This window comes from Vipera berus (assembly GCF_964194415.1).
Source record: "Vipera berus genome assembly, chromosome: 1".
NCBI classification, from domain to species: domain Eukaryota; kingdom Metazoa; phylum Chordata; class Lepidosauria; order Squamata; family Viperidae; genus Vipera; species Vipera berus.
The window spans coordinates 294643753-294669941 of record NC_138202.1 but is presented as its reverse complement, the minus strand read 5'-3'; the positions used below and the strand labels follow the sequence as shown (position 1 = coordinate 294669941).

Below are 26189 nucleotides of genomic sequence, written 5' to 3'. Positions count from 1 at the left end.
CGGGTTTTTGTGACTGCAACAGATTTCCTGACTTCACCAGCAGCTATAGCAGGCATTCGTTTTAAAATGCATTTTGGACTGCTACATAGGGCACAGGCAAATGAGCAGAGCCTGATTAGGCTCCTGTTTTTGTAGCCGGGTGTCCTGACTTCTGATTGGCGAAGTCTTTTAAAATGAACCCTTTGATGTAGAAGCATTTCTTCTAATCTGTTGTGTGGTAGACCTATAAATGCTGTAATTTGATAATGACTGTTTAGAGTCACTTCAGATATGTTTGAGATAGTCTAATCTTCACGTTATAATTAAAAAGATAGCCCTAGAAATATGCATTGCAATTGAATTCTAGCATTCTTGAGAATATGTAGTTGCCATACAATGCAGTACTGATTTGTTTTATCACTAGTCTCATCCCACATTTGGATTGTTAGCCTGAAACAGAATTCTGATTATTCAGAATTCATCAGAACAGTAGTGATATCCATTTAAGAATTAACCACTAAAATGTTACTTTGTAGAGGATGCATAACTCAGGTGGTTTCCATGTTGAAAACTCCACAGACCAATAATCTCATGCTATATAAGAGTAATTCATAAGCCTGAGAGTCTGTTCACGCGTGCAAGGAAACCTTTTTAAAAATTTGTCTCCTCTTGGGGGGAAAATGTGAACAAGGCAGAGTGTGCATATTAACAACCTCTTTTGGATACTCCTGAAGTTTCTTGCATATTAAATGCTAAAAAATTTTTGCTTTTCATAAGTGCCACAACTTAACAAAAAGCTATTATAAGACAAAACATGGAGCTTTACTCTCTTTTGGATATACATGTGCATAGACAGAAGGCATGGAATTGAAATTCACAAATTCGTGTTTCATTCACAAAAAAATACCATTTCTTCAATACTCAGCTGAATGTACTCTTTGCCCCTGCCTTCACTAAGGGAAGGAAAACAAAGGTAGTGGCCTAAAACAACATTTCAGAAGACAGTTTGAAGAAATGAAGTAAAGTAAGCTGACATAAGAATTACTGATCATTAAACACTTAAGAAAGGGACGCGGTGGCTCAGAGGGTTAGGACGCTGAGCCTGTCGATCAGAAGGTCGGCAGTTTGGCGGGTCGAATCCCGAGTGCCGCGTAACAGAGTGAGCGCCTGTTACTCGTCCCAGCTTCTGCCAACCTAGCAGTTCGAAAGCACGTAAAAATGCAAGTAGAAAAATAGGGACCACTACATTGGGAAGGTAAGAGCGTTCCGTGCGCCTTTAGCATCTAGTCATGCCGGCCACATGACCATGGAGATGTCCTCAGACAAACGCTGGCTCTTCGGCTTTGAAATGGAGATAAGCACCGGCCCCTAGAGTCGAAAACGATTAGCACGCATGTGTGGGGGAACCTTTACCTTTACTAAACACTTTAGAAGCGCTCAAGTAACCTTCCACTGTATATTTATTGTGAAATTGTTGGCTTTCCCACCAAAACTATCTAATGTAGCACAATAATTGTATGGGAATCTAGAAAGTGGCCAGTTTTCTTTAAAAAAAAATCACCCTAAGAAATACAAAATTACAATTAATGTCTGTTTCTGTAATTTGGGGAAAAATATGAATATAAGTATATAGAGTCTTTCCTGAAATAGAATCAGTCTACTTTGGATATCTCACTGTTTGTAATGTAAAGAAGCATGTGGATTAGAATGGTTCAGCCAAAATATATATGTGGAGCAGAGGTGTCAAACTTGCCACATCACGTGACATGTTGCGACATATCACAACTTTTCCCCATTGCTGGAGTTAGGGTGGGTGCGGTTTCAGCATGACGCATCCGGCCTGTGGGCCAGCAGTTTGACACCCCTGATGTAGAGTATTTTCACTTTCAAGCTACTTTTAGAGGCTTCTGTCTCTGTATGAAAACCCTAGTTAAGTAACAGGCAACTGCTATTAGGGCTCAACTACTATTTAGTCTACTAAGGATGAAAAAGCTATTATAAATATTATGTTTTAGAATTTAGAACTTGCCTGTCTATCATCTATCTTTATCTATCCATCTATCTATCCATCTATCCATCTATCTATCCCAAAGTTTGGGCTCACGTTACAGACTGGTATACACTTGAAGCACATTAAATGTAAGTAAAAGCAAAATATAATGTGCTGAAAACTATTCCTCCAGTATGTAGTAAGCAGGCCATAGATACATGTTTTTTTAAATCACATTGCCCATATTTAACTAGTGTCTTGTTTGCTTCTTATCAATTACATGAATGCCAACATCTGTAATTAAAGGTTAGGGTCCAAACTGTTTTACAATATTTGAAACTAATGGATGGAAACTAATCAAGGTGAGAAGCAAACTAGAACTAAGGCAAAACCTCCTAACAGGGAGGACAATTGGACTAGAAGAACTCCAAGGTCCCTTCCAGCTCTATTTTGTTTGTTTGTTTGATTGATTGATTGATTGATTGATTGATTGATTGATTGATTGTGATAAGTCAGCCTGGTTGTTGTTGTTTTTTTGCCTTTTCCACCACCCTTGCAAAGAAATGCTATCATTAACATAAAGATGGCTTTGAATTCCTCAGAAATATCCCCTGCCTCTTATACGGAGAAGTTAAATTCGTTGACTCCAAGTGATAATTTTAAATAAGTCAAAGGCTATTGGTCAATTTGTTATCAGATCAGGTTGGAAACCAGTAAGGGGAGGTGCATGGGGAGGAGGGGAAGCATTACTCTACAGCTTCTATTATGGTTATGCCTGGAGAGCAGATCTGGAATTATCCTTTAAGTAAAAAAACTTCTCTTCTGGCATTGCCTGATTAATCAGATGCAATTTCAGTGATGCAACCCTTGGAGCTGGATGCAGTCAGTTCCGTGGCTGTGAATTGAACTCTGTGCAAATGTTCTGAATGATCTTAGGAACAAATCTATAGAGTCTATCAAATTCATCCACAAAGAATGAATGTTCCTTATCAGGGTCTGTTGCCACAGCTTCCAGTTCATCTTGGGCAGCCCATGCGATTCCTATTGAGTAGGCTATTACACCTGCAGGGGGAAAAAATAGACTATAATGGATCAATGCCGTTTTTTAATAGATGCTAAATTCATATACATCTTCACAATAGTCCAGGTAGAATTTGAAAAAAGAAAAGACCTATGCCTGTTCAAAAGGAGTAATGGAAGCATTATTTTACAATTGTGGGGGTTTTTTTGTTTGTTTTTTTAAAAAAGGTTTTCAAGTGGACAGGACCCCATGCTGAATTTTCTGTTAATTGAGAAAACAGTGAAAGCACAAAAGGGAGAATAAAGAAACTTGAATGTGGTGTAACAGAAGAGCAATTTCCCACCCACTGTAACTTAATACTTAGTAAATTGTGCTATGCTTTCGATCCACAATTGACCTGCTCCCAGTTCAGCACTTTCAAAAGAAGTGGTGTCTTTTCTTGGACACCTTCATTTAAGTGTTTCCCCCCCCCCTGCGATTGCCCATCTACTATGTCAGCAGTTTCTTTAAGGAGATGACAATACATGTACTAAACACAGCACAAGATATTCCAGGCCAGCCATGCCTAAAGGACCTAAGTCTTCAGCAAGTCCACCTAACTCAATTAAACCTGGTCCTAATACAATCCAAGAATGGTCTGACAGTTATGGGTTGTGAGGAATTAGGAATAGTTAAGCTTAATCTCAACTTGGACTTCTGGGTCACCTAATTTAAACGCCCTCTTCAGATCAACAGCCCTGCCTGGCTAAACCTTTTTAAAAACAAAAACAAAAATATAACAACAGGGGGGATTACCATTTTGGTGTGCTGCTAAAGCTGGTCCCCTGACATCATCGTACGATCTGCCATCTGTAATTAAAATCATGATTTTCCGCTTGTTGGGTTTGGATTTGCTGAAGAGCTGCTCAAAGGCAAAGTTGATGGCCGCTCCAGTGCTGGTTCCTCCACTCCAATAGTTGATTCTTTTGATAGCGTTCAGCACCTCCTGCTTAGTGTTGTGCTTGTTAAAGTCGAACTCCAGCCTTTGTTCGTAAGTGTACTGCACAGCTCCAATCCGGGTATCTGTATCAGAAATCTCAAACTCTTTGCTAATATTGGCTACAAATTGCAGAATGGTGCGGAAGTTACCTGTGCCAACGCTGCTAGATCCATCAATGACAAACCCAATGTCAGCTGAATTTAGGCAGGTTTTGCTGCAAGCCAGACGGTCAACATCACAGACTCGTTTCACTAAAGGCTGCACAACTTTGTACAAGGTAAACCAACTGGTGACATGAATAGAATAGTATCCATTGGTCCTGCATACAGCCTAAATGATAGAGATGAGAGTTTCGAAAATTACTGTACCAGACACCCTGGTTTCCTTCTGTTTAATTGCCAGAAAATAAATTTATACATTTCTAGATATATAGGTTTAATCTTGTAATATTACTGAACTGGAGTTATTCCTGTGTCCTGTCTCCATCAGTGTTCTAAGATCTGAAAGCTTAGCATTAGAGTTTTAAAACAAGCAAGAGGACCCAGATTGATGGGGGCAATATCCTACATTTGTAAACCTCTCAGTGAATGCGGTAAAATACTATGGAGTGCTATATATAAGTGCTGTAAAGTACTATAGAGCGGTATATAAAGCTAAGCATTATTGCTATTGCTACTGTCTTGAACTCTATTGGAATTCTTTCACACAGTTTACAGCCAGTATGGCCAGCGTACACAACAGGTGGGAAATTATAAGGATTGAAGTCCAATACATCTGAAGGTTCTTGATTTTTTTTATACAAGACCAATTTTAGTGCTGCAAAATCAGAATTTTGTCACTCCTTAACAAATAAACTTTGTTCTATCATGTGTCTGGATTACAGATTCATGCAGTTCTTTATTTTGTAAGATGCAGCTACCATAAATTGGTGCATACAAATTTGTGCTTCTTTCATGTCTCAAAGGGGCTCATTGTAGTTCTGCCCTAGCAAACTTAAATAAAATCAAAATTAGTCAGTAGGCTGAAGCCTGTCCAGCTTTAATTATGTGAAGGACTTCAGAATTCAGAAGAAATGTGTTTCATGGCAAACCTATGAGGAAAAGTGCATAAAATGATCAGAAGGAGTGTCCAGGAAAGAAAATGTTATTTTTGCATTTCCCAAAGTCAGCTTTGCTTTTTGAAGGAGACTTCCTTTGCCAAGCCTTTAGGGAGAATTCCAACTCATGAGGATACTACTTAATTGAAAAGACATTCTGTAAAATGCATCCAGTCTAAACCATAGAGCTTATGAGGACAAGTTCTAACCAAGGTACGTCCAGAACTTTCATGTGTATTGCAATAAATTCATAAATAAACCCACCTGAAGGCAATGGCACAGAGTGTCCACAAAGCAAAATCTTAAACTCCAGAATCTCAATTGCAAAAGTGTGTTGCTGCTGGAATTGTACAACAGATCTCTGGACTTTTCTTCATTTTGTTATGGCAAAGTTAACAGTCAAAATGGGCACGATACTAGAATTTCACCATATCTAGTTTTGTTTTGCAATAAGAGAGGGGAAAAAATCTTCCGATTCCAATGGAAACTTTCCTTTCTTGTGAATAATAGGTATATATAGTATGGGGCTAGTGAATCCAGTTAGAACTGTTGCAGAGGCAAAGGATAAAAGCCCCTTAACTTCACAATATTCAGTTATCCACAATTGTCCTCTTTTTAATCAACTTTCTTTTAAACACAGATAGTCCTCGACGTACGACCATTCATTACTGACTGTTACAACAGCACTGGAAAAAGTGACTTATGACCATTTGTCACACTTACAACCGTTGTAGCATTCCCTGGTCACATGATTAAAATTTGGATGCTTGGCAACTGGCAGATATGATGGTTGCAATGTCCCAGTGTCATGTGATCACCTTTTGTAACCTTCGGATGAGCAAAGGCAATGGAGAAGCCGGATTCACTTAACAACCCTGTTACTAATTTAACAACTGCAGTGATTCGTTTAACAGCTCTGGCAAGTTGTTAAAGGGTCTAAAATGGGGCGAAATTCACTTAACAGCTGTCTTCCTTAGCAATGGAAGTTTTGAGCCCAGCTGCAATTGTAAGCTGAGGACTATCTGTATCTACTATTCAAGAACAGTTTTCATTGGCTTGGTTTTTAAATTTTTTAAAAAAGTATGGTATCTTAATGTGCATTACGTAATCACAATGCTTGGCAGAACTGAGTCCCGGGACTGTGAAGTAGCTATTTTGGCCAAACAACTATAGACTGTCTTTGTCTGATTATGCCATATGTGGCAAAGTGACCAGACCTCGTATTTTCCCACAATAATACATGCACACTCCAAAATCTGCCAGTTTTCTGAGTGTTCCCTTCCCTCTTACCTTGTCCACAAAGTTTGTCTCAATGACATTCTTCTTTTCATTTTCATTGGGTCCTTCAATGGTGACGAAGAAAATATTAATGCCAGACTCCCGTGCCAGTCTGGAGGCTTCTTCTACCTTATCAGTGGGCCAACCATCCACCAACACTACAGCCACATTGGGGGCACCTCCTCGGTTGCCGTTGGCATCTTCAAAGTAGTTCTTGTTAACAAAGGACAAAGCTTTTCCTATGCGAGAGGATAGCAGAGGGGAAAGAGTTGTTCCTTTGTTTAATAAATCTTTAAAGAGCTAGTTCCTATTTATTTATTTGGCATTGTATTGCATGTTATTAAGACTAAAAATGATAAAACAGAGGACAAAAGCAAAACCCAACCAAAGCACAACCTTAAAGCCGGTGTCAAGATGCAGCAGATCAGTAGGAAGCTTCTTATTGTCAGGATTAATTAGACATAAAGCAATTATCTGCACTGTGATTTTGATAGGAATACATGCTCTGGTTGAAATGTGAATAGAAATAGCATTCATCCTGAAATAACAATGAAATTAACCTTCTGTCCACATTATGATGGAAATATTCATATCCATTAAAAATATATGATGCGAATAATTTTCTCAACCAAATGTGTCTAAGAGCAAGGATGTATATCAACTTCACATACATATCAAATGAGCTTAGTCCATTCTGATCCTACAGAAATGGCTTGAATTTGTGGCGAGATGAAAGGCTCTACAATATCTGCATGATAAATTTTAGACACTGGAAAATAGTACAGTTCTAACATCTTATTGTTTGAAATCCTAGACCAGACATGTCAAACACAAGGCCCAGGGGCCGGATCCGGCCCGCGAAGTGGTTTCATGTGGCCCGTGAAGCCATCCTGGAAACAGTGAGGGAACGGCCCCCACTGCCTTGGCCCTGGCCCAGAGACACTCCTTCTGCCAGAAGCCCTCAGATCTGTCCCACTCCTGCCCAGGCCCCCATAGGCACCCTTGATGCCAACGATGTAGAGTTGGCCATGCCCACCCAGTAGGCCATACGCACTCTAGCCACGCCCACCCATAGGCCATGCCCACCCTGGCCATACCCACCCGGCCCCCTGAGGGCAACCGCAATGCTGATGCGGCCCTCAATGAAATTGAGTTTGACACCCCTGTCCTAGACCAATCAATGGTGATGCCAAAACATGATGAGTTTCCTCATAGAGTGGAATAGAATGTATCTTTACATTGACTCCTTCTTTCAGAATTCAACACTGTTGTTTTGGGGAACCTCTTTCCTCCCCCAAAATCGGAAAAGACAGTGTAGAATAAATGAAGCAGATGATGATCTTGAGCTATGAATCTCTCCAGAAGGTGAAACAATAACCTCAAATCTTGGCATCTGATTCTTAAGCAGATTTGGTACATCATATCTGTTACCTACCAACATTGGATAAGCCTCCTTTTTGGGATATTTTCTCAATGGCATTTTTTAAGTCCTTGTTATTTGCATAGGCCTTCAAGTTAAATTCAGTAGAAGGGTCATCACTATTTGTAAAACATAGAGAAAAAAAGTCATGTAAAACTCAGTATTGACAGCAGCCCATTACTGAAAGTAAATAAGGTCAATTTTCAGGTAATTTTTTTCCAAGCAAAGAATTCTATGCACAAATAGTTCCTGAATGTTGAACTTTTATGCTTTTACTTTCCCCAGTTAAACAATTAGATTTTCATGGGTATGAGTAATTTGCAGAGATGATTTTCTTTAAAAGCAGAAAATAGAACTTTCTGTGTAATAATTAACCATTAAAAAACAATTTACTATTTACTATTATTACTATTAATAATTTGCTATGAATTATTAATAGTAATAACTAATTGCAATAGTAAATTGTTAATAATAAATTGTTCAAAATGTTTAATAATTCATACTGAATTATTAATTTACTGTTTGCTTCCATCTGCCAATTCCATCTTATCCATCCTTTCAAATCACTGGAGATCAACTCGTTGGTTTAATAAAAGCATACCTACTTAATTTTACATAAGTTTAATAGCAGGGTATTGTTGTTGTTTTCATGCTGGAACTTGATTGAGATGGTCCTTCCTCAAGGCACCTAATTAAACTTTCTGAACCCCTTATCACCTGAGACAAACACACTCTAAAAACAAGGCAGGACCCATATTTGTTCCCTAAGAGATTTGTGTGCCATGTGGTATCGAACTCCCTCTGAACTCTGAGTGCACACACTTCCTTCTCTTCCTTCTCTTCCCCGCTGCTTAGAACCCTTATATCTTTGAAACATATTTTAGGTACAAATGGGGACTGATCCATTTAATTTTATATTTGTTTGTTTTTTCATATATTCTGATATCCCAGCTATTTTGAAATTGGGCTGTATAATGCAGACGCACACACATCACATGATGCATATTTATTTTTCCCAATACACTTGTAATATAAATAAAAGTAAATATAATATGAATCAATTGAAAATAAGCTATTCCAAATCAGCAATATTTGAAGGAAAAAAATAGTGTGTACGGTATAAGTTGCCCTTTCTGCTATATCTTTTATGCAATTCTACTGGAACTCTTGGATATATTTGGTTACTGCCAGAGGCAGAATATTAATTTATGACACTTTATTTTGCTTTTGCCTTCCTGAAGACTACATCTACTTTTAGAATAAAATATTTAATACACAATGGAAGAAATGAATGTCCACCTCGCCCCGTTGCTGACCAATGTTCTATTACTATGTATTAGCCAATCTAAAGCCAGATACTCTCCTAAGTCCATGAAAATTCATGAAATGGGACTTAGAAAGGGAGTTAACATATCTTTGTATTTTATTAATATTTATTTCTGTAGGTGCTTGTGTGTATGTGTAAGTTTGTGTGCATATGATTGTGTGTGTGTGTCTCTGTGTGTATGATACACATTCTAAAATCTATTTTTCTTCTTAAATACATGGTTTTTATAAAAACAATGCACTATTACCCATACTGAACAATGCCCATGAGAGGCCCTATTGGGCCAACATCCATAGCTTGAGATACATCTTTGAGGAACTGTTTCTGGATCTGAAAACGGCGCCTGCCAATGCTCCAGCTCCCATCTATCAAAAAGGCTAAGTCAACTTTGCAATCTAGAAAAATAAATTAGATTAGATACATTAAAAGAGTTTGGGACCATTTGTATTGTATGTTCTACGTTAAGATCATAACACCTCAATTCCATTTTAAATTGCCTTTATCAAATTTTAGTAACAATTTGTTGCTGGAACTTTGCACTTTGATATGGCCCAAGGGCTAATCAATAAAGACTTATTATTATTATTATTATTACATAACACCTCATTTATCTCTCAAATGCTCTGTTGATCATTGTTTGTAGTTATAGTCATGTTTGCAAGTGTTCACAGAAAACAGAAAGTTCAGGGTAACAAGATTGGCCAAAGCAGTGCTTGGAATCCCTAATATCACAGGACACGTTAAAGTAATAACAGCCATCCAAATAAACTTTTTATGGCCTCTCTTCTAATCAGGAGTATCCTGGTGGTTTTTTGTGTCCAACAGCCAAATTTCAGGGGCATACAAAAGCTTCAAGTGAGTTCTAGATCTTTTGAGCACATTAGGGATAATCACATACATTTAAGTAATTAATGCTTATTCAGAAACAAACAAGAGTTGGATCCAAAGTCATTTAGAGAACTATTGGTTTGACTCTTTTTCAGAAGGGAAAAAAGAGAAGCTGATTTCTTCATCCCTGTGGTCTCATATGGACCCTGAAGGTTCTTCTGAGTTTTCACACAACATGGGAAGTAAAAAAAGATAGCAGGGGAAAGGAGAAGCTGATCAATATTGCTTCTGTTGGATTAAGCCCTTTCTACAAAGTAAGTTTTCCTATTCATTGAACAATTAATTTGCATCCAGCCCCATAGAGCTGTGGGGGTGACATTTTAAACTATCTATGCGTTACTTACACCTACTAATTTATCATAATAGGAAGAATGCTATAATTTTTTTTCTTACTTTCTTCTGACTTTCTAAGGATGGAGGTTACTTGCCCATGCCATTCAATTCACCCCTGAACAAACTGAAGTTGGGTCCAGGAATAGCTTAACTATGTAAAACAGTTTTATTGCTGTGTACATCACTCAAAGCCCTTCTCTGAGAAAGATGGGAAGTTAAGAAGTATGAAATAGGAGAAGAGAGGACTCATTGGAAAAGACCCTGACGTTGGGAAAGATTGAAGGCAAAAGGAGAAGAGGACAACAGAGGATGACATGATCAGTTAGTGTCATCAGTGCAATGAACATGAATTGGGCAAACTCTGGGAGCCAGTGGAGGACATGGGGGGGCCTTGTCCATGGAGTCATGACTGAACAAAAATAAATATCTTAAATACATGTATTTACACTCATTGTATTGCATAATATAACTCTGTATAAAAAGTCATTCCTCTCTCTTTCTTTTTACAGTTACCAAATTGATTATTAACAGATAGTAGCTTTATCATTTGTTGTTATCGCTGCAAGTTAGTGGGAAAAAATCAGCATTTATTAATAAATGATCAACATTTGAATAAACCTGAATGGAAATTAATTTGTCCCCACTAGTAGTTCTGCTAGATTTCTCTTTGACACCATTGCCCCTTCCCCCTGCTCAGGGAACAGATTTCATTCACGAAATGCCAAGTCGGTAAAATGTTCTTCTCTTTGTCTGCTAAAAACAGATGATTATGAAAGGACATAAATACATTTGTGATTCACATACTTGGATTTCCCTGGGAAACTGGCTTCAAAGGCTTTGGGACTATGTCTTCCTTGGAGCTGAAACCTAGAATGATCAATGTTATATATCATTATTAAATTTGAAGGTCAGGAAAGAGGAGACATTCACATCAAATGCAGTCTGCTAATTGAATGTTGAACAAAGAAATTGTGAGATGACTTCAGAATGATTTAGCATAGAAAGGGAAAACGTTTTAGACAAGAATGAACTTCTAACAGGGCTCAGATAAGATGGAATAATTGGGTAGTAAAGCATAGGTCCAGTTGTGCACTGGTACAACTGCCTTGGGGAGCTCAGAAAACTGTACAGTCCAGTGTTTTCAACCTATTGTATATTCAATCTGACCACTCACTTTCAAAGAAACTGGGTCTCAACACGACAGAGGCAAAAAGTGACCTGTGCAGGTAGTCCTTGCCTTACAGTCACAACTAGGATCAGACTTTCAGTTGCTAAGCAGTGTGGTTGTTAAGTGAATTGTCACATGATTGGCCCCAATTTTACAACCATTTTCCCACAGTTGCTACATGAGTATCTGCATTTCTTAAGGGAATCATGCGGTTGTTAAGGGAGTCCAGCTTTCCCCCATTGCCTTTGTTTGTTGGAAGCCAGCTGGGCAGGTTGTAAATCAGGATCACATGACCATAAAGACATCGCAACCATCCTAAAATGCAATCACATGATCATGGGAAAAGATGTAATTGTTATAACCTTAAGGACAGGTTATAAGTCACTTTTCTGAGGGTGTTGTAACTTCAAACTGTTGTTAAAAAAAAATCACATTTGTGGACTACCCACACTACATTTTTCCATATAAGTGAAAAGTTAGAAATTTAAGCTCAAATTTCAGTGACTTCAGATGTGTCCTAACTACACTGCTTCTGAATGCACTTGTAGCATGTTCACCACCTAGTTGAGAGCCAGCCCTATAGTACATGTATTGCTGGAAGTGCAGGGCCAAAGGAAGAATTCTACATACTTCACCTGCTGTATGAGGCTATCCCTGGAGACACACTGGCAACACAACTGGACACAGAACACCACCACCAATTTAATTCCTTAAATACTGCATTGCTTGCCGGCCTGTTGGCAAGCTCTTGGGTCCCTTTTAAAGTGCTGAGTTTATGCCTAAAATCCTGAAGATCCCAAGAGCTTAAAAGACCATCATGGGGGAGGGAGGTACACACTCACTTTGCCAATGCATATTGGAAAGCACAATTCTTTTTTGAATCCCAGATAACACAGAATATCTTGTATTCACAGGTTACTAATGCAGTTCTAATGGAGAGTTGAGACTTTTTAAACTTTATTTTCACCATGTTAACATTCTGCTCGCATTATCATAGACCCAGCTTTCTTTTCTAAAATGTAATTTTTTTTGGAAAGTTTTAAAAGCAAGAGCAAAAATTCATTCAAACTAAAACAGAATAAGAAGTGGGAGAGAAGGAAATAAAAGAGAAAGCTAAAGTGCAAGAAAAGGAAAGGAAAAAGGTAGAAGAAAAATAGAAAAGAAAGAAAAAAGATATAAAGAAATGACTTCTTATCTTCTTTAGGGCAGCTATGACTAAAATTACAAATCTACCTCTTTCTTTAAAGCCGCAACGTGACTTTCTTCTTTCTATAATCTATCCTGTCTAACTGTCAAAATCATTAGTTCATTTATTTTGCTGTTTTATTAAAAAAAAACACTCCACAAGTCAGCACCAAACACAGATACTGTTTTGTCTTTTGTCTAATTGAAAGGTCAATTTGGCCACCTCAGCAAGTTCTATCATATTCACCAAATCACAGACAGGGTTTCCAGTGTCTCCTGGAAAGTCGTCACCTAAGTGCCAGCAACACTCAGAAGAGGAAGGCCACCCAGCGTGCATTTCTCAGAGCTGATTGAAAAAGTTGCTGTTTCCAGGGAGGCCTGCAAGTTCCCAGGCTTGCTTTAAAATGGCATTGTTGAATCCTGAGAATCTCAGCTCATTGAGGTAGGACTTTGTGGCAAGCTAATTAAGCTTTTTCACCACCAGATCGTCACAGCTGTCCAGGCTCATTAAATCTCTATTCAGACAGCAGTTGTCTCATACCAACTAAAAATAATTCTCTTTGAAATGATAATTGGCTTGCATCAAACAATCACTGGGCCAACTTTGTATCACATTCTGGTCTCTTGGAAATCCTCCGTCGTGGTAGCTCCTTCTATCTAAGATGGAAATTCTTTTGCAATGAGTCAGTTTTTATCCATCACGAACAATCTGTTGGCGCCAGGGCTTTTTTTCTCATAGAACGCTCAGAACAGAGTTCCGGCACCTTTTATGGATGGAACCTTGTAGTGTAGGCAAGGCGGGTTGTATGACATGTGTGAGTTCTGGCACCTTTTTCTTTTACAAAAAAAGCACTGGTCGGCGCATACAGTTTATTTCCTAATACTGACAACCTTTTTAAAATGATCTGAACATCAATGGATGCTTTGGCTGAAACAAACAAAGCCACCAACAACCAAACACACAAACACATACACAAATTGAAGACTTTCGTTTGTTTGCATACACTGTCTTTTGTGTAATGTAAAACTACCTCTGAAAGAAGAAAAGCTACGTAGAAACATCTCATTTGCACAGTAAAAAAATGATAATAAAGGTTATCTTATCTTATCTATCTTATCTTATCTTATCTTATCTTATCTTATCTTATCTTATCTTATCTTATCTTATCTTATCTTATCTTATCTTATCTTATCTTATCTTATCTTCACTCTGAGTGAATTGGGTGAATTCAGCCTGTGTGCCCTGAAAGTAGTTTTTCAGTGGGGATCCATAAATGAAAGCTGATCAGCTGATAAGAATGTGCAGTATAAATCTAATCCAAAGCACTTCAATTCACTATTTCACATTATCTGACATATTTGCTTATATGCCTTAATTTGCATATATTTTTATGAAATAGAGTGAGACACAAGACTCAAAAGAATCTTATGAAATCATCCTATGTAAGGAACTTCACCATAACAAAAAACAAATGCTTGTGTTTCCTCCACACATGATATATTTTGAGTTGTTGTTAGCTGCGAAATCGTGTCCGACCCATCGCGACCCCATGGACAACATTCCTCCAGGCCTTCCTGTCCTCTACCATCTTCTGGAGTCCATTTAGGCTCACGCCTACTGCTTCAGTGACTCCATCCAGCCACCTCATTCTCTGTCATCCCCTTCTTCTATTGCCCTCAATCTTTCCCAGCATTAGGCTCTTCTCCAGTGAATCCTTCCTTCTCATTAGGTGGCCAAAGTATTTGAGTTTCAACTTCAGGATGTGGCCTTCTAAAGAGCAGTCAGGGTTGATCTCCTCTAGGACTGACTGGTTTGATCGCTTTGCAGTCCAAAGGACTCGCAGGAGTCTTCTCCAGCACCATAGTTCAAAGGCCTCAATTCTTTGGCACTCAGCCTTTCTTATGGTCCAACTTTCACTGCCATATATTGCAACTGGGAAGACCATAGCCTTGACTATATGCACTTTTGTTGACAGGGTGATGTCTCTGCTTTTTAGTGTGCTGTCTAGACTTGCCATTGCTTTCCTCCCGAGGAGCAAGCATCTTTTAATTTCTTGGCTACAGTCTCCATCTGCGGTGATCTTGGAGCCCAGGAAAATAAAATCGGTCACTACCTCCATTTCTTCCCCATCTATTTACCAGGAATTGAGAGGGCCGGATGCCATGATCTTGGTTTTCTTAATATTAAGTTTCAACCCAAGTTTTGCACCCTCCTTCTTCACCTGCAACAAGAGGCTCTTTAGTTCTTCTTCACTTTCTGCCATTAGAGTGGTATCATCTGCATATCTTAGGTTGTTGATATTTCTCCCGGCAATCTTAATTCCAACTTTTGATTCATCTAGCCCTGCCTTTCTCATGATGTGCTCTGCATATAAGTTAAATAGGTAGGGCGACAGTATACAGCCTTTCCGGACTCCTTTCCCAATTTTGAACCAATCAGTGGTTCCGTGTCCAGTTCTCACTGTTGCTTCTTGACCCGCATATAGGTTTCTCAAGAGACAAATAAGATGGTCTGGTACTCTCATCTCTTTAAGAACTTGCCACAGTTTGTTGTGATCCACACAATCAAAGGCTTTAGCATAGTCAATGAAGCATAAGTAGATGTTTTTCTGGAACTCCCTAGCTTTCTCCATGATCCAGCGTATGTTGACAATTTGATCTCTAGTTCCTCTGCCTCTTTGAAATCCTGCCTGTACTTCTGGTAGTTCTCGATCCACATATTGCTGGAGTCTAGCTTTTAGGATTTTAAGCATAACTTTACTAGCATGTGAAATGAGTACAATGGTGCTATAGTTTGAACATTCTTTGGCACTGCCTTTCTTTGGATCGTCTTTTAAGATTTTGAATAGCTCAGCTGGAATACTGTCACCTCCACTAGCTTTGTTGTTGCTCAGTTTTTCTAAGGCCCACTTCACATTCTAGGATGTCTGGCTCAAGGTCATTGATCACCTCATCGTGGTTATCAGGGACGTTAAGCTCATTCTTTATAGTTCTTCTGTGTAATTTTGCCACTTCTTCTTAATCTCTTCTGCCTCTGTTAGGTCCCTGCCATTTTGGTCCTTTATCATGCCCATTTTTGCATGAAACGTTCCCTTCATCTCTCCAATTTTCTTAAAGAGATCTCTGGTCCTCCCTATTCTATTGTTTTCTTCTATTTCTTTACACTGTTCATTTAAGAAGGCATTCTTATCTCTTCTAGCTATTCTCTGGAATTCTGCATTCAGTTGGGCGTATCTTTCTTTTTCTCCCTTGCCTTTCGCTTCCCTCCTTTCCTCAGCTATTTGCAAAGCTTCCTCAGACAGCCATTTTGCTTTCTTGCATTTCCTTTTCTTTGGGATGGTTTTAGTTGCTACCTCTTGTACAATGTTGCAAACCTCCATCCATAGTTCTTCAGTTGCTCTGTCTATCAGATCTAATTCCTTAAATCTATTTGTCACATCTACTGTATATTCAACAGGGATATGATTTAATTCATACCTGAGCGGTCTAGTGCTTTTCCCTACTTCTTTCAGTTTAAGCTTAAACTTTGTAATGAGAAGCTCATGGTCTGAGCCACAGTCAGCTCCTGGTCTTGTTTTTACTGACTGTATAGAGCTTCTCCATCTTTGGCTGCAGAGCACATAGTCAATCTGATTTCTGTGTTGGTTGTCTGGTGATGTCCATGTGTACAGCCATCTCCTGGGTTGTTGGAAAAGAGTGTTTGCTATGACCATCGCATTCTCTTGACAAAATTCTATCAGCCTGTGCCCTGCTTCATTTTGTACTCCAAGGCCAAACTTGCCTGTTATTCCGGTTATCTTTTGGCTTCCTACTTTAGCATTCCAATCCCCTATGATGATAAGGACATCATTTTTTGGTGTTAGTTCTATAAGGTGCTGTAGGGCCTCATATAACCGGTCAATTTCATCCTCTTTAGCACCAGTGGTTGGGGCACAGACTTGGACTACTGTGATATTGAATGGTTTGCCTTGGATTCGAACTGAGATCATTCTGTCATTTTGGGGATTGTATCCCAGTATTGCTTTTCCAACTCTTTTATTAACCATGAAGGCTACTCCATTTCTTCTGAGGGATTCTTGCCCACAGTAGTATACCTGATGGTCATCTGAATTAAATTCACCCATTCCTGTCCATTTTAGTTCGCTGATTCCTAAGATGTCAATGTTCAGTCTTGTCATCTCTTGTTTGACCACGTCCAGCTTTCCTTGATTCATGGATCTTACATTCCAGGTTTCTATGGAGAAAAAAATCTTTACAGCATCGGACTTTCCTTTCACCACCAGACACATCCACAGCTGAGCGTCCTTTCGGCTTTGGCCCAGTCGCTTCATTCTTTCTGGCGCTACTAGTACTAGCCCTCTGCTCTTCCCCAGTAGCATATTGGACACCTTCCGACCTGAGGGGCTCATCTTTCAGCATCATATCATTTTGTCTTTTGGTACTGTCCATAGGGTTTTCATGGCAAAGATACTGGAGTGGGTTGCCATTTCCTTCTCCAGTGGATCACGTTTTGTCAGAACTCTCTGCTATGACCTGTCCGTCTTGGGTGGCCCTGCACGGCATAGCATAAATGCAATATAAATAAATAGCTCATAGCTTCATTGAATTACACAAGCCCCTTCGCCATGACAAGGCAGTAATCCATGAAAGGGACACATGATATATACACACTTATTATACATTGTTGCTGTTTAATAGACTTTGTGAGAAAATTTTTACCCGCGTCCAAAAGGCTTGATCCAGACTTCCACACATCTGTTTCAGTAGCTGTCATACACAAAAGACAAACATAATTATTATTCAAACTCACAATTTAATCTTAGGCTAATGGAAAAAATATCACATCTTAAATAAATACATGAGCCAAATTTGTTGAAATTATGTAAATAACAGAGCATGTAAAACAAACTCTGCCTTAAGTTTATTTTGAGAGTCATTTCTGGCTGTCCCAAAAATCCTTGGAGTTATAACATGAACTTGGAGAGACAGTTTGTGGCTTTCCTGTAGTAGAGGATCTTCTTCTCTTTTGAAAGTATTAAATTTTAATATGAAGATATTTGCCCTAATAACTTTGAAAAATTTGAAGCAGTACATTAAAATTGGTAGGAAAGCTGTAGATAGAAACAGAGGGATGCCTCATTTATTTTCAGTGCTTGTTTGCTAAATTGTGTGTTTCTGTCTTTGTTGACATAATTGATTATAGGTTCCCGGTCAAACCAAATTAAGGTTTATTTAGTGTAAGGTTTTCAATTATTACTTCATTGGATACTTAGGTAAAGGTAAAGGTTCCCCCGCACATGTGTGCTAGTCGTTTCCAACTCTAGGGGCCGGTGCTCATCTCTGTTTCAAAGCCGAGGATGTCTCCGTGGTCATGTGGCCGGCATGACTAGACGCCAAAGGCGCACGGAACGCTGTTACCTTCCCACCATAGTGGTCCCTATTTTTCTATTTGCATTTTTATGTGCTTTCGAACTGCTAGGTTGGCAGAAGCTGGGATGAGTAACAGGCACTCACTGTGCTATGCGGCACTCGGGATTCGACCCGCCAAACTGCCAATCTTCTGATCGACAAGCTCAGCGTCCTAACCCACTGAGCCACCGCGTCCTTAGTGGATAGCTATAAAATTACCTCTGATTTAACAAAGAGCAACTAAGATAAAACTATTTAAATTTGGCTCAATCATATTAAATAATTTTGAAAATGTACTAGGAAGTATTAACAAGAAACTTATTCAAAAGCAAGTATATTGAGATAGTTTTACTTTTAGGAGTATGAATTCTTTCTAAGAAAAATTTTAAAATAGTAAAAGCTTTATCTATCTTAGGATGAAGAATAGTTCTCCTGTTACTAGCTCCATCCTTAAAATATTTTACTGATCAGTTAATGAATAAACCTTAATATTCTTTTAATTAGAAAATCCATTGAATTAGGACATACCTTGATTTTGAGTTCTTCCTTGTACAGTTTGAACTTGTCCTAAAATAGGAATTGAAATAGAATACTTTATTTGAAGTTTCCCAAACTTTGTAAAAAGATTTTTTTTAAAAAAGGATTGATTTTACCACTTTGAGAGTTGAAAATGCTTGTATTAATCTAGAGCTCTGGTGGCACAGTGGTTAGAATGCCTGACTGATTCAAGGTTGACTCATCCTTCTATTCTTCTGATGTTGGTAAAATGAGGACCCGGACTGTTGGGGGCAATAAGGTGACTGTAAGCTGCTTTGAGAGGGCTGTAAAGCACTGTGAGGCGGTATATAAGTCTAAGTGCTATTGCTATATTATAGAAATTGAAATTGAATTTCAGTACTTTCTTCTCTACTGAATGAAATCAATTTAAAATAGGTAGCTGGTTTTATTGATATTTGCTTTCAGGTGCACCTGAGAGGGCTGTGGTCAGTAAAGCCATTCCCTTGTCCTCGTACTTACTTGCTGCTGCTGCTGCTGCCACCGCTGAATAAACTGGATGGACATTGCTAGAGCCTAAGAATGAACAAGAAAGTATGTTACAACAAAAGCACAAGAATGGTAGTGTATGAAACAAGCTGATGGGGGCAGGAGGGGAAAATAGGTAAGGCATAAATATCAGCCTAGATGTTTTAGTTTTGAATATATTTTTCACTTCTTGGTGATTTCATGGACACAATCATGCATTTTTCTTAGCAACAATACAGAAGGGATGGTCGATCCCTACGGGGAAAGAAATGAAGTGAAATAAAACATTGTGTTGCTAAGGGAGGTCCCCACTCAACTCTTGCTCTTGGGTAGTCTTCTGATGAGTCCATGGATAGCAGATTGTTTGGGAGTGAGCTTGATGCCAATGGCATCCATGTGAAATTCCAAATGAAAACTAAGAGAGATGGCAAGAAGAAGGAAAGTAATCTGGAAAGATGAAATGGAAGGTCGCAGGTGGTGGTCAGAGTCCGGATGTTCTCCAGCACAGGGCAAGGTCACAGCTGGGAAAAGTGTGACCTACTCTCACAGGAAGCTGTGCTAGAAGCTTTTTCAGTCCTGTTTTCAGAGGGAGGGAGAGTTAGATGTCCTACCTCAGAATGTTCTGACTTGGTTTTGGAAAAAAATTTTTTTTCCAGATATTCATGAGGTAAAAAACTGAGAGCAAGAGTACATGTTGCATTTTATTTTGTGAAACCAACTCTATCTCTCTGTCCATTGAATGCATATAAACAACTCATTAAGAATGTTAGCCTCTCTTTCAAAAACTTTTAAAATAGGTGGGCAACATATGGCTGTCTAAATGTTAAAGGATTGCAGTCACGATGATTAAAATCTTAGTAATATCTGAAAAGCCACACATGGCCAGTTCTTAGGAAAAATTGTTATGTCATGTTTATGAAAAATTAAAAGGACTATTTTATAAGGCTAATATTCTAAAGTGGAAAAAAGAGGCTGTGGAAAGCTTTGCTAGTAGAGAAAGATTTGTGAAAAAGTCTAAAAGACTGCCTCTGGAAGACCTACCACCACGTTCATGAAAGTCTCAGTTGCTGTATAGGCAGTCCACAACTTACAATCACAATTGTGCCCAAAATTTATATTGCTAAGCAAGACAATTGTGAAGTGATCTTTACTACCTTTCTTACCACAATTGTTAAGTGAATCCATGCAGTTATTAAGTTAGTAATATGGTTGCTAAGTGAATTGGGCTTCTCCATTGACTTTGCTTGTCAGAAGGTCACAAAAGATGATCACATGACCCTGGGATACTGCAACCATAATAAATATGAGTCAGTTGCTGACTGTCTGAATTTTGATGTAACTATGTAACTATGGGGATACTGCAACAGTGTAAGTGTGAAAAATGTTTGCAAGTCAATTTTTTCAGTGCCTTTGTGACTTTGATGGACACTAAATGAACTTTTGTAAGCTGAGGACTACTGTACTTGTGCAAGAAGAAAGGCCACGCTGTACTTCTCATTAATGTTATTTCACTAGAATCAATGGAATTAAAAAAATAAATTAAAACAGAATTTAGAAAGAAAAAAGTGTTATCAGTTCTATGTAAATGAACTTGATTGCTTTATATCTTGGTTTGTCTGGTCTTGGGTTATGACTACATGTAATAAACCAGGACTAAATTCAAACTATACACATTCAGATAGAACACGTAGAGCCTAGATTTTGAAAGGATTTTTGGGCAGAGTGCAAAGAAGCACTGGATATGAATGAAGGAGGTGAAACTGAATCTAAAAAAAGATGAAGCATATTAAGCATCCTAATCAAGAACTAGAAGAACAGTTGTATCTAAAAAGTTTAAGTCCTCTGATCAAATAGTATATTTCAGTGTGTCCCAAAGTTTAGAAGACGAGCAACAATGGGGCTGAAAAGAAGTGGTTATATCAACCATGAAGTACATGTATAAAAGAAGGATAAAAGTTTTGGAAAGTCTCTGTATGGAGGTCTGAAAGGTGCCTGTGAATATTTCTGAATGAAAAGAACTGTGTAGGGCTGAAACATTTTTAAAATCCACAGTGAGGTCACATTTGGAAGAGACTCAGACATTTCTCCACTGAACTATAAGGAGGAGGAGGAGGAGGTGCAGCACCATCAGACATGCATGATTCTGAATAATCTTCTGTGGAGTCATCAGAAGACCACTGCTTTACATTTGTACAAATGAGATGATGAGATGAGATGTGATGAGAATGGTGGTGAGGAGGTAGATCTAGCAAATTTGTTCCATTGCCCTGTCGAATTGGGTTATTAAACAGCTAGTTCGTGAAGCTCCTCTTCATTCCACTCACCCAGATCCCTGACTTTGTGTACTGCAATGGGAGGCTTTGCCACTGCGACAGTTGTCACTTTGGTGAAGGTCGTCAATGCAACGGTGGTTGAAGTGGTGGTTGCCTTTGGAGTTGTGCTGACCAATTCGGTTGTGGTGGTGAAGCGTTTGAATGTGCGAGCGGCACCATGTGTGGCTGGTAATGGAGCTGCAGTTGTCTGAGAGCCTTTTCTTAATGAATTTCCTGCATAAAGGTTGAAATATAGCATCTCACTGAAAAAAAGCATGTGCCCGCTAACATAATTAAGTTGGATTTCAGCTGTAGGTTGGGGATGGCTGGTAGATGAAGATACAATGTGATCTACATAAAAACAGCTAGAACTAAGAGGAGGTCAGCAGTCCCTCATAAGCACTTCCAAACTCATGATGTGCTCAGCAGTCCAGCAGTGATGGGTCAGAACCAGCACCTTTATTTGCAACAGACCGTTTCTGCTTTCAGAGTATTTTGCGTCAGGATTGCCCTTTTTAGTAAAAACAAAATAATTTATGACAAATGTTCTGACTATGTGTAGGTGTGTATATATGTAGTCTAACGAGGGCCCGAATATAAATACCGGTAAGTAAAATGTAAATTAATTTATGAGAAATCTAATGCAATGAAGGTAATTTCACCTATTTTTAGGTATCAGGGTTGGTAGGCTTGACTGCATCAGTATGGTCTAAGAGTCAAAGTGCCAGCACAATCAAAACCCTCATCTTGATGTTTTGGGCAACTTTCCTCACAACGTTCTCTGACAACATCGTCAGAATATAAAAATCCCTCCTGTCTCAAGACTGGCTTTTAGTCAGTCTAGATGTTTTCTCTCTCTGGCAGACCCTTAGTTTTCTACCTCCCAGCCTTCCACTTCCTCCTCCTTCTCCTCCTTTGTTTGTTGAAGGGTCTGTAGACACATAGAAGAGATTCTTAGTAGAGACCACTGTCCTTTTGCTTCCAAGTTCCTGCCTTTGTATCAGGAACTTCAAGTCAAGTTTTGTCATTTGCCTTGTCATATCTCCTCCTAATAAATGTTCATGATATACATCAACAAAACCCAGAAAGACCCAAGAGGAGCCAAAATTTGCCTACTGTACATGACAAGTAGATCCTTTGTGGAATACAGAATATGATTTCAAGCCGTTGGATTAAAGAAAAAATGCTACTATGAGTTAGATACATAAAATCCCCACTTTAACCACTGATGTTCTCCCTCAACCCTCTCTTGAGCCTCAGTGACATACTGGAAGGTGCTGCAGCTGGGGAGAACGTTTGAGGAGTCTGATGAAGCAGCCTTACAGGGATCCACTTGTACTAGAAAAAGTCATATTGATCTGGGCAAATGTACAGTATCTGAGTTAGTCAAAACACTAGGTACTTCTGACTTTTTAAAATTTCTTTGAATCATATTCAATTTTCAGAGATTGCCTTGGCAAGTCCCTGCAGTTTTAATGGCAAGGTTTTTCAGAAGTGATTTGCCATTGCCTCTTTCCTAGGGCTGAGAGAATGCGATTGGCCCAAGTTCACCCAGTTGGTTTTGTGCCTAGAGTGAGAATAAAACTCACAGCCTCCTGTTTTATAGCCTGATACCTTAACCCAGGGGTGTCAAACTGCCGGCCCACGGGCCGGATACATATTGGTGAAATGGTGCCCACCCCATTGCTGGCAATGGCAAAAAAGTCATGATACGTCATGACACGTCATGTGACGTTGCGGGTTTGACACCCCTGCCTTAACCACTTTGTTAAACTGGTTCTCTATCTCTGACAAAAATGTACTTATTTCTTTTAAAATACATTCTCAAGGCTGGAAATGTATCTTTTATTTTATATCCAAACCTTTCATCTAAAAATTAAGTTGTGATATTGAACTAATTACATGTAAGCCTCTGGCTAAAAAGGAATTAGAAATGGGATAATACTATTCTACCACAGAAGGGCAGACAATCTGAAATGAACTCAGATTCTCAGAGCAGCAATAAAATCAATTTTTGATTAGCAGCACATATTACTTAAAAAGAGAAACCTGCAGTTTCACAAAGGTGCAGTCATTCAATGCATGTTTATGTGAAAGAAACTTTAAGTTTATTATCTGGCAGACTAAAGAAGAATCAGAACAAAATAATAATCATAGTAATAGTAAGAAGTAGAATGACTATGGTGAAAAGAAAGCAAAGATACCATCAATAGCAATAGGCACTTTAGGTGCAATTCCAAAACATCTGGAGCACCATTTGAATACCATCAGCATTGACAAAATCACTGCCAGTCAATTGCAAGAAGCAGTTTTACTTAGAGCAGCTTATATTATTGATACCCTTAACAACATCAAACAAGTAAATCTGCCTATCTCAGGTGCTTGGGAAGACTCCATAGTGGATAAATATGCCAAATCCAGTCTAAAAATCTGGCTGGTGGCAACCAATCATAATAATGTCAGAAGGGGCACATTTTTCCAGTGCAATTATTAGGAGCTTTATATTGCTGTCAATAAAAGTGAATTCTGAAATTATTGGCCAATCTTAGTGGGGGTTTCAAAGAAAGTAATGCTAAAATGTAAGTTTTGAACACAAAATTTGGAATGCTTCATTTCTGATTTATAAAAAGCCTTGATCTTTATCCAATTGATGTCATAGATATCAGTTGGATATATTGTCAAAAAAAGTTCTTTTTAAAAAATATTCACTGGGATGAAAAAAGGCAGCCCAGAAAAGTTGTACAAGAGTGTCAAAAATAGCTCAAACATTTGCGTTGCAGAAATAAATGAGAACAGTTTCATCATGATGAGGATTGGGGTGGAAACTCACCCCAAAAGCAGGCACCATTGGAAGGGATCCAAACAATAATTTTACAGTATTAGTTTCAAAGCTAGAAAGATATACAGTAATAAATCCCTGGTCTCTAGCATTCCAACAAAAACCACAAAATGACATATACAAAATGTTGATCACAAACACTTGGCATACAGAGATATGCTAGCAGAAGATTCCAAATACAAAATGACTTGCTTTGTATTTGATAAGGAGAAAAAACCCAAAAAATTTAACACGGGGTGTCCTTGAAGCCATAAAATTATTAAAAACACATTCCTAGAAAAGAGATCTTGTATCTTTGCTACATGAGTTGGATCAAGGGTTTGATGATGAGGTTGACCCTACCTTTACAGCTGGAAGTTATGAGAAGAGGCAGAGCAACATAAATCCTTGAATTTTATTTCTCAGAGAGTGAACTCTAGTCAATTAATAATAATAATATTATTATTGGCATAATAATTTTAAAAAATCTCTTCTTAAGCCACATTAAATGATCAATACAGCAAAGGGCATTAAAGAAACATTTATAATACTAGACTTATATAAATTAGCATATGGTTACAAACTTATCCTGCTCAAGTTCTTCACCCAAGTAATCACAAGATAGATACATATGTGGGGAAACAGTAATGTCGCCTCAAGCAGAAAATCCATCACTTACCTTTAGTAACTGTACTTTCAGAAGATGAATAGGTCAGAACTGATGGATACTGTACGCCTCTTTTTGGTTTGCCTTCTAAAGAAAACAAAATCGAAATCTCCAATAAGTGAATATATGATCATACGGTCATGAAAGCACCTACAATTTTCAGCCAAAAGGTAAGTAGTTGAGGGCTGCATCAGGTGTGCATGGTATATCAAGAACTGGGCACTCATATTCAGTGATGTCACATAGGATTACGTCATCACACACATGATATCAGTTATGGATTTACAGCCTAGTTGACACAAATTACACCACCGGCACCATTTACCTAAGAGGGCAATTATTCCACCTTGCTTTCCTCGTAGACACCATGATTCATGAGATCATAACCCTAAGGAATTGAAGCAAGCAAAATCAAGGAGAAGAGCCTTTTCTGCTGCCCCCTCCCTTTTGACCTTCCGGAAGGGTATCAAAACCTGGGGCCTCAAAGGAAGGGCACTCACTGCTGGAGGTGGCTGATTCCAGTCCCATCCAGTGCTTAGCTTTCTTAGTTTGGTTTTAATATAATTATTAAATATATATTATTAAATATATATATTAACAAGCTTTATATAGCTGGGTTCACTTATTACCCTAAACCAGACATGTCAAACACAAGGCCCGGGGGCCAGATCTGGCCCGCGAAGTGGTTTTTATGTGGCCCGCGAAGCCATCCTGGAAACAGTGAGGGAACGGCCCCCACTGCCTTGGCCCTGGCCCAGAGACCCTCCTTCTGCCACAGACCCTCAGATCTGTCCCACTCCTGCCCAGGCCCCCATAGGCACCCTTGATGTGAACAATGTAGAGCTGGCCACGCCCACCCAGTAGGCCATATGCACTCTAGCCACGGCCACCCAGTAGGCCACACCCACCCTGGCCATACCCACCCGACCCCCTGAGGGCAACCGCAATGCTGATGCGGCCCTCAATGAAATTGAGTTTGACACTCCTGCCCTAAACCAAAAACATACAAACTGCATTCTAGAACTGATATCCACCCAAGGCATCTTTAATTACAGAAGAATGTTGTTAGACTATTTGGATCTGGAAGCTTTTAGTCTCTGAAATTGCCATTCAGTGTCTTTTTTTTAAATTACAAAATGCAAATTCTTAGTTCATCACATACGGTGATATTTGTTATTGAACTATTTATTTTTATTTATTTTAAAAGATTTATAAAGCAATCCCCTGGGTTTCACACATATGTTTAACCCCTTTCCCAACCAGAATAAAAACTATTAAAAAAACACATGGTCCCCT

General features: G+C 38.7%; 1 protein-coding gene across 1 annotated transcript in view; it reads right to left on the bottom strand.

Annotated features, from left to right (window-relative positions):
• Positions 1-2852: 2852 nt before the first annotated feature.
• Positions 2853-26189, bottom strand: part of VIT (vitrin) — a gene marked incomplete at its 3' end in the record, with an annotated part of 57336 nt that continues 33999 nt past the window's right edge. The window contains exons 6-15 of the mRNA XM_081331354.1: positions 24906-24980; positions 19091-19144; positions 18602-18640; positions 17384-17431; positions 11116-11178; positions 9338-9485; positions 7779-7882; positions 6356-6582; positions 3786-4299; positions 2853-3031 (exon numbers count right to left, since the gene is read on the bottom strand). Coding sequence (XP_081187480.1) covers positions 2853-3031; positions 3786-4299; positions 6356-6582; positions 7779-7882; positions 9338-9485; positions 11116-11178; positions 17384-17431; positions 18602-18640; positions 19091-19144; positions 24906-24980 — 1451 coding nt within the window. The remainder of the gene's footprint in view (positions 3032-3785; positions 4300-6355; positions 6583-7778; positions 7883-9337; positions 9486-11115; positions 11179-17383; positions 17432-18601; positions 18641-19090; positions 19145-24905; positions 24981-26189) is intronic.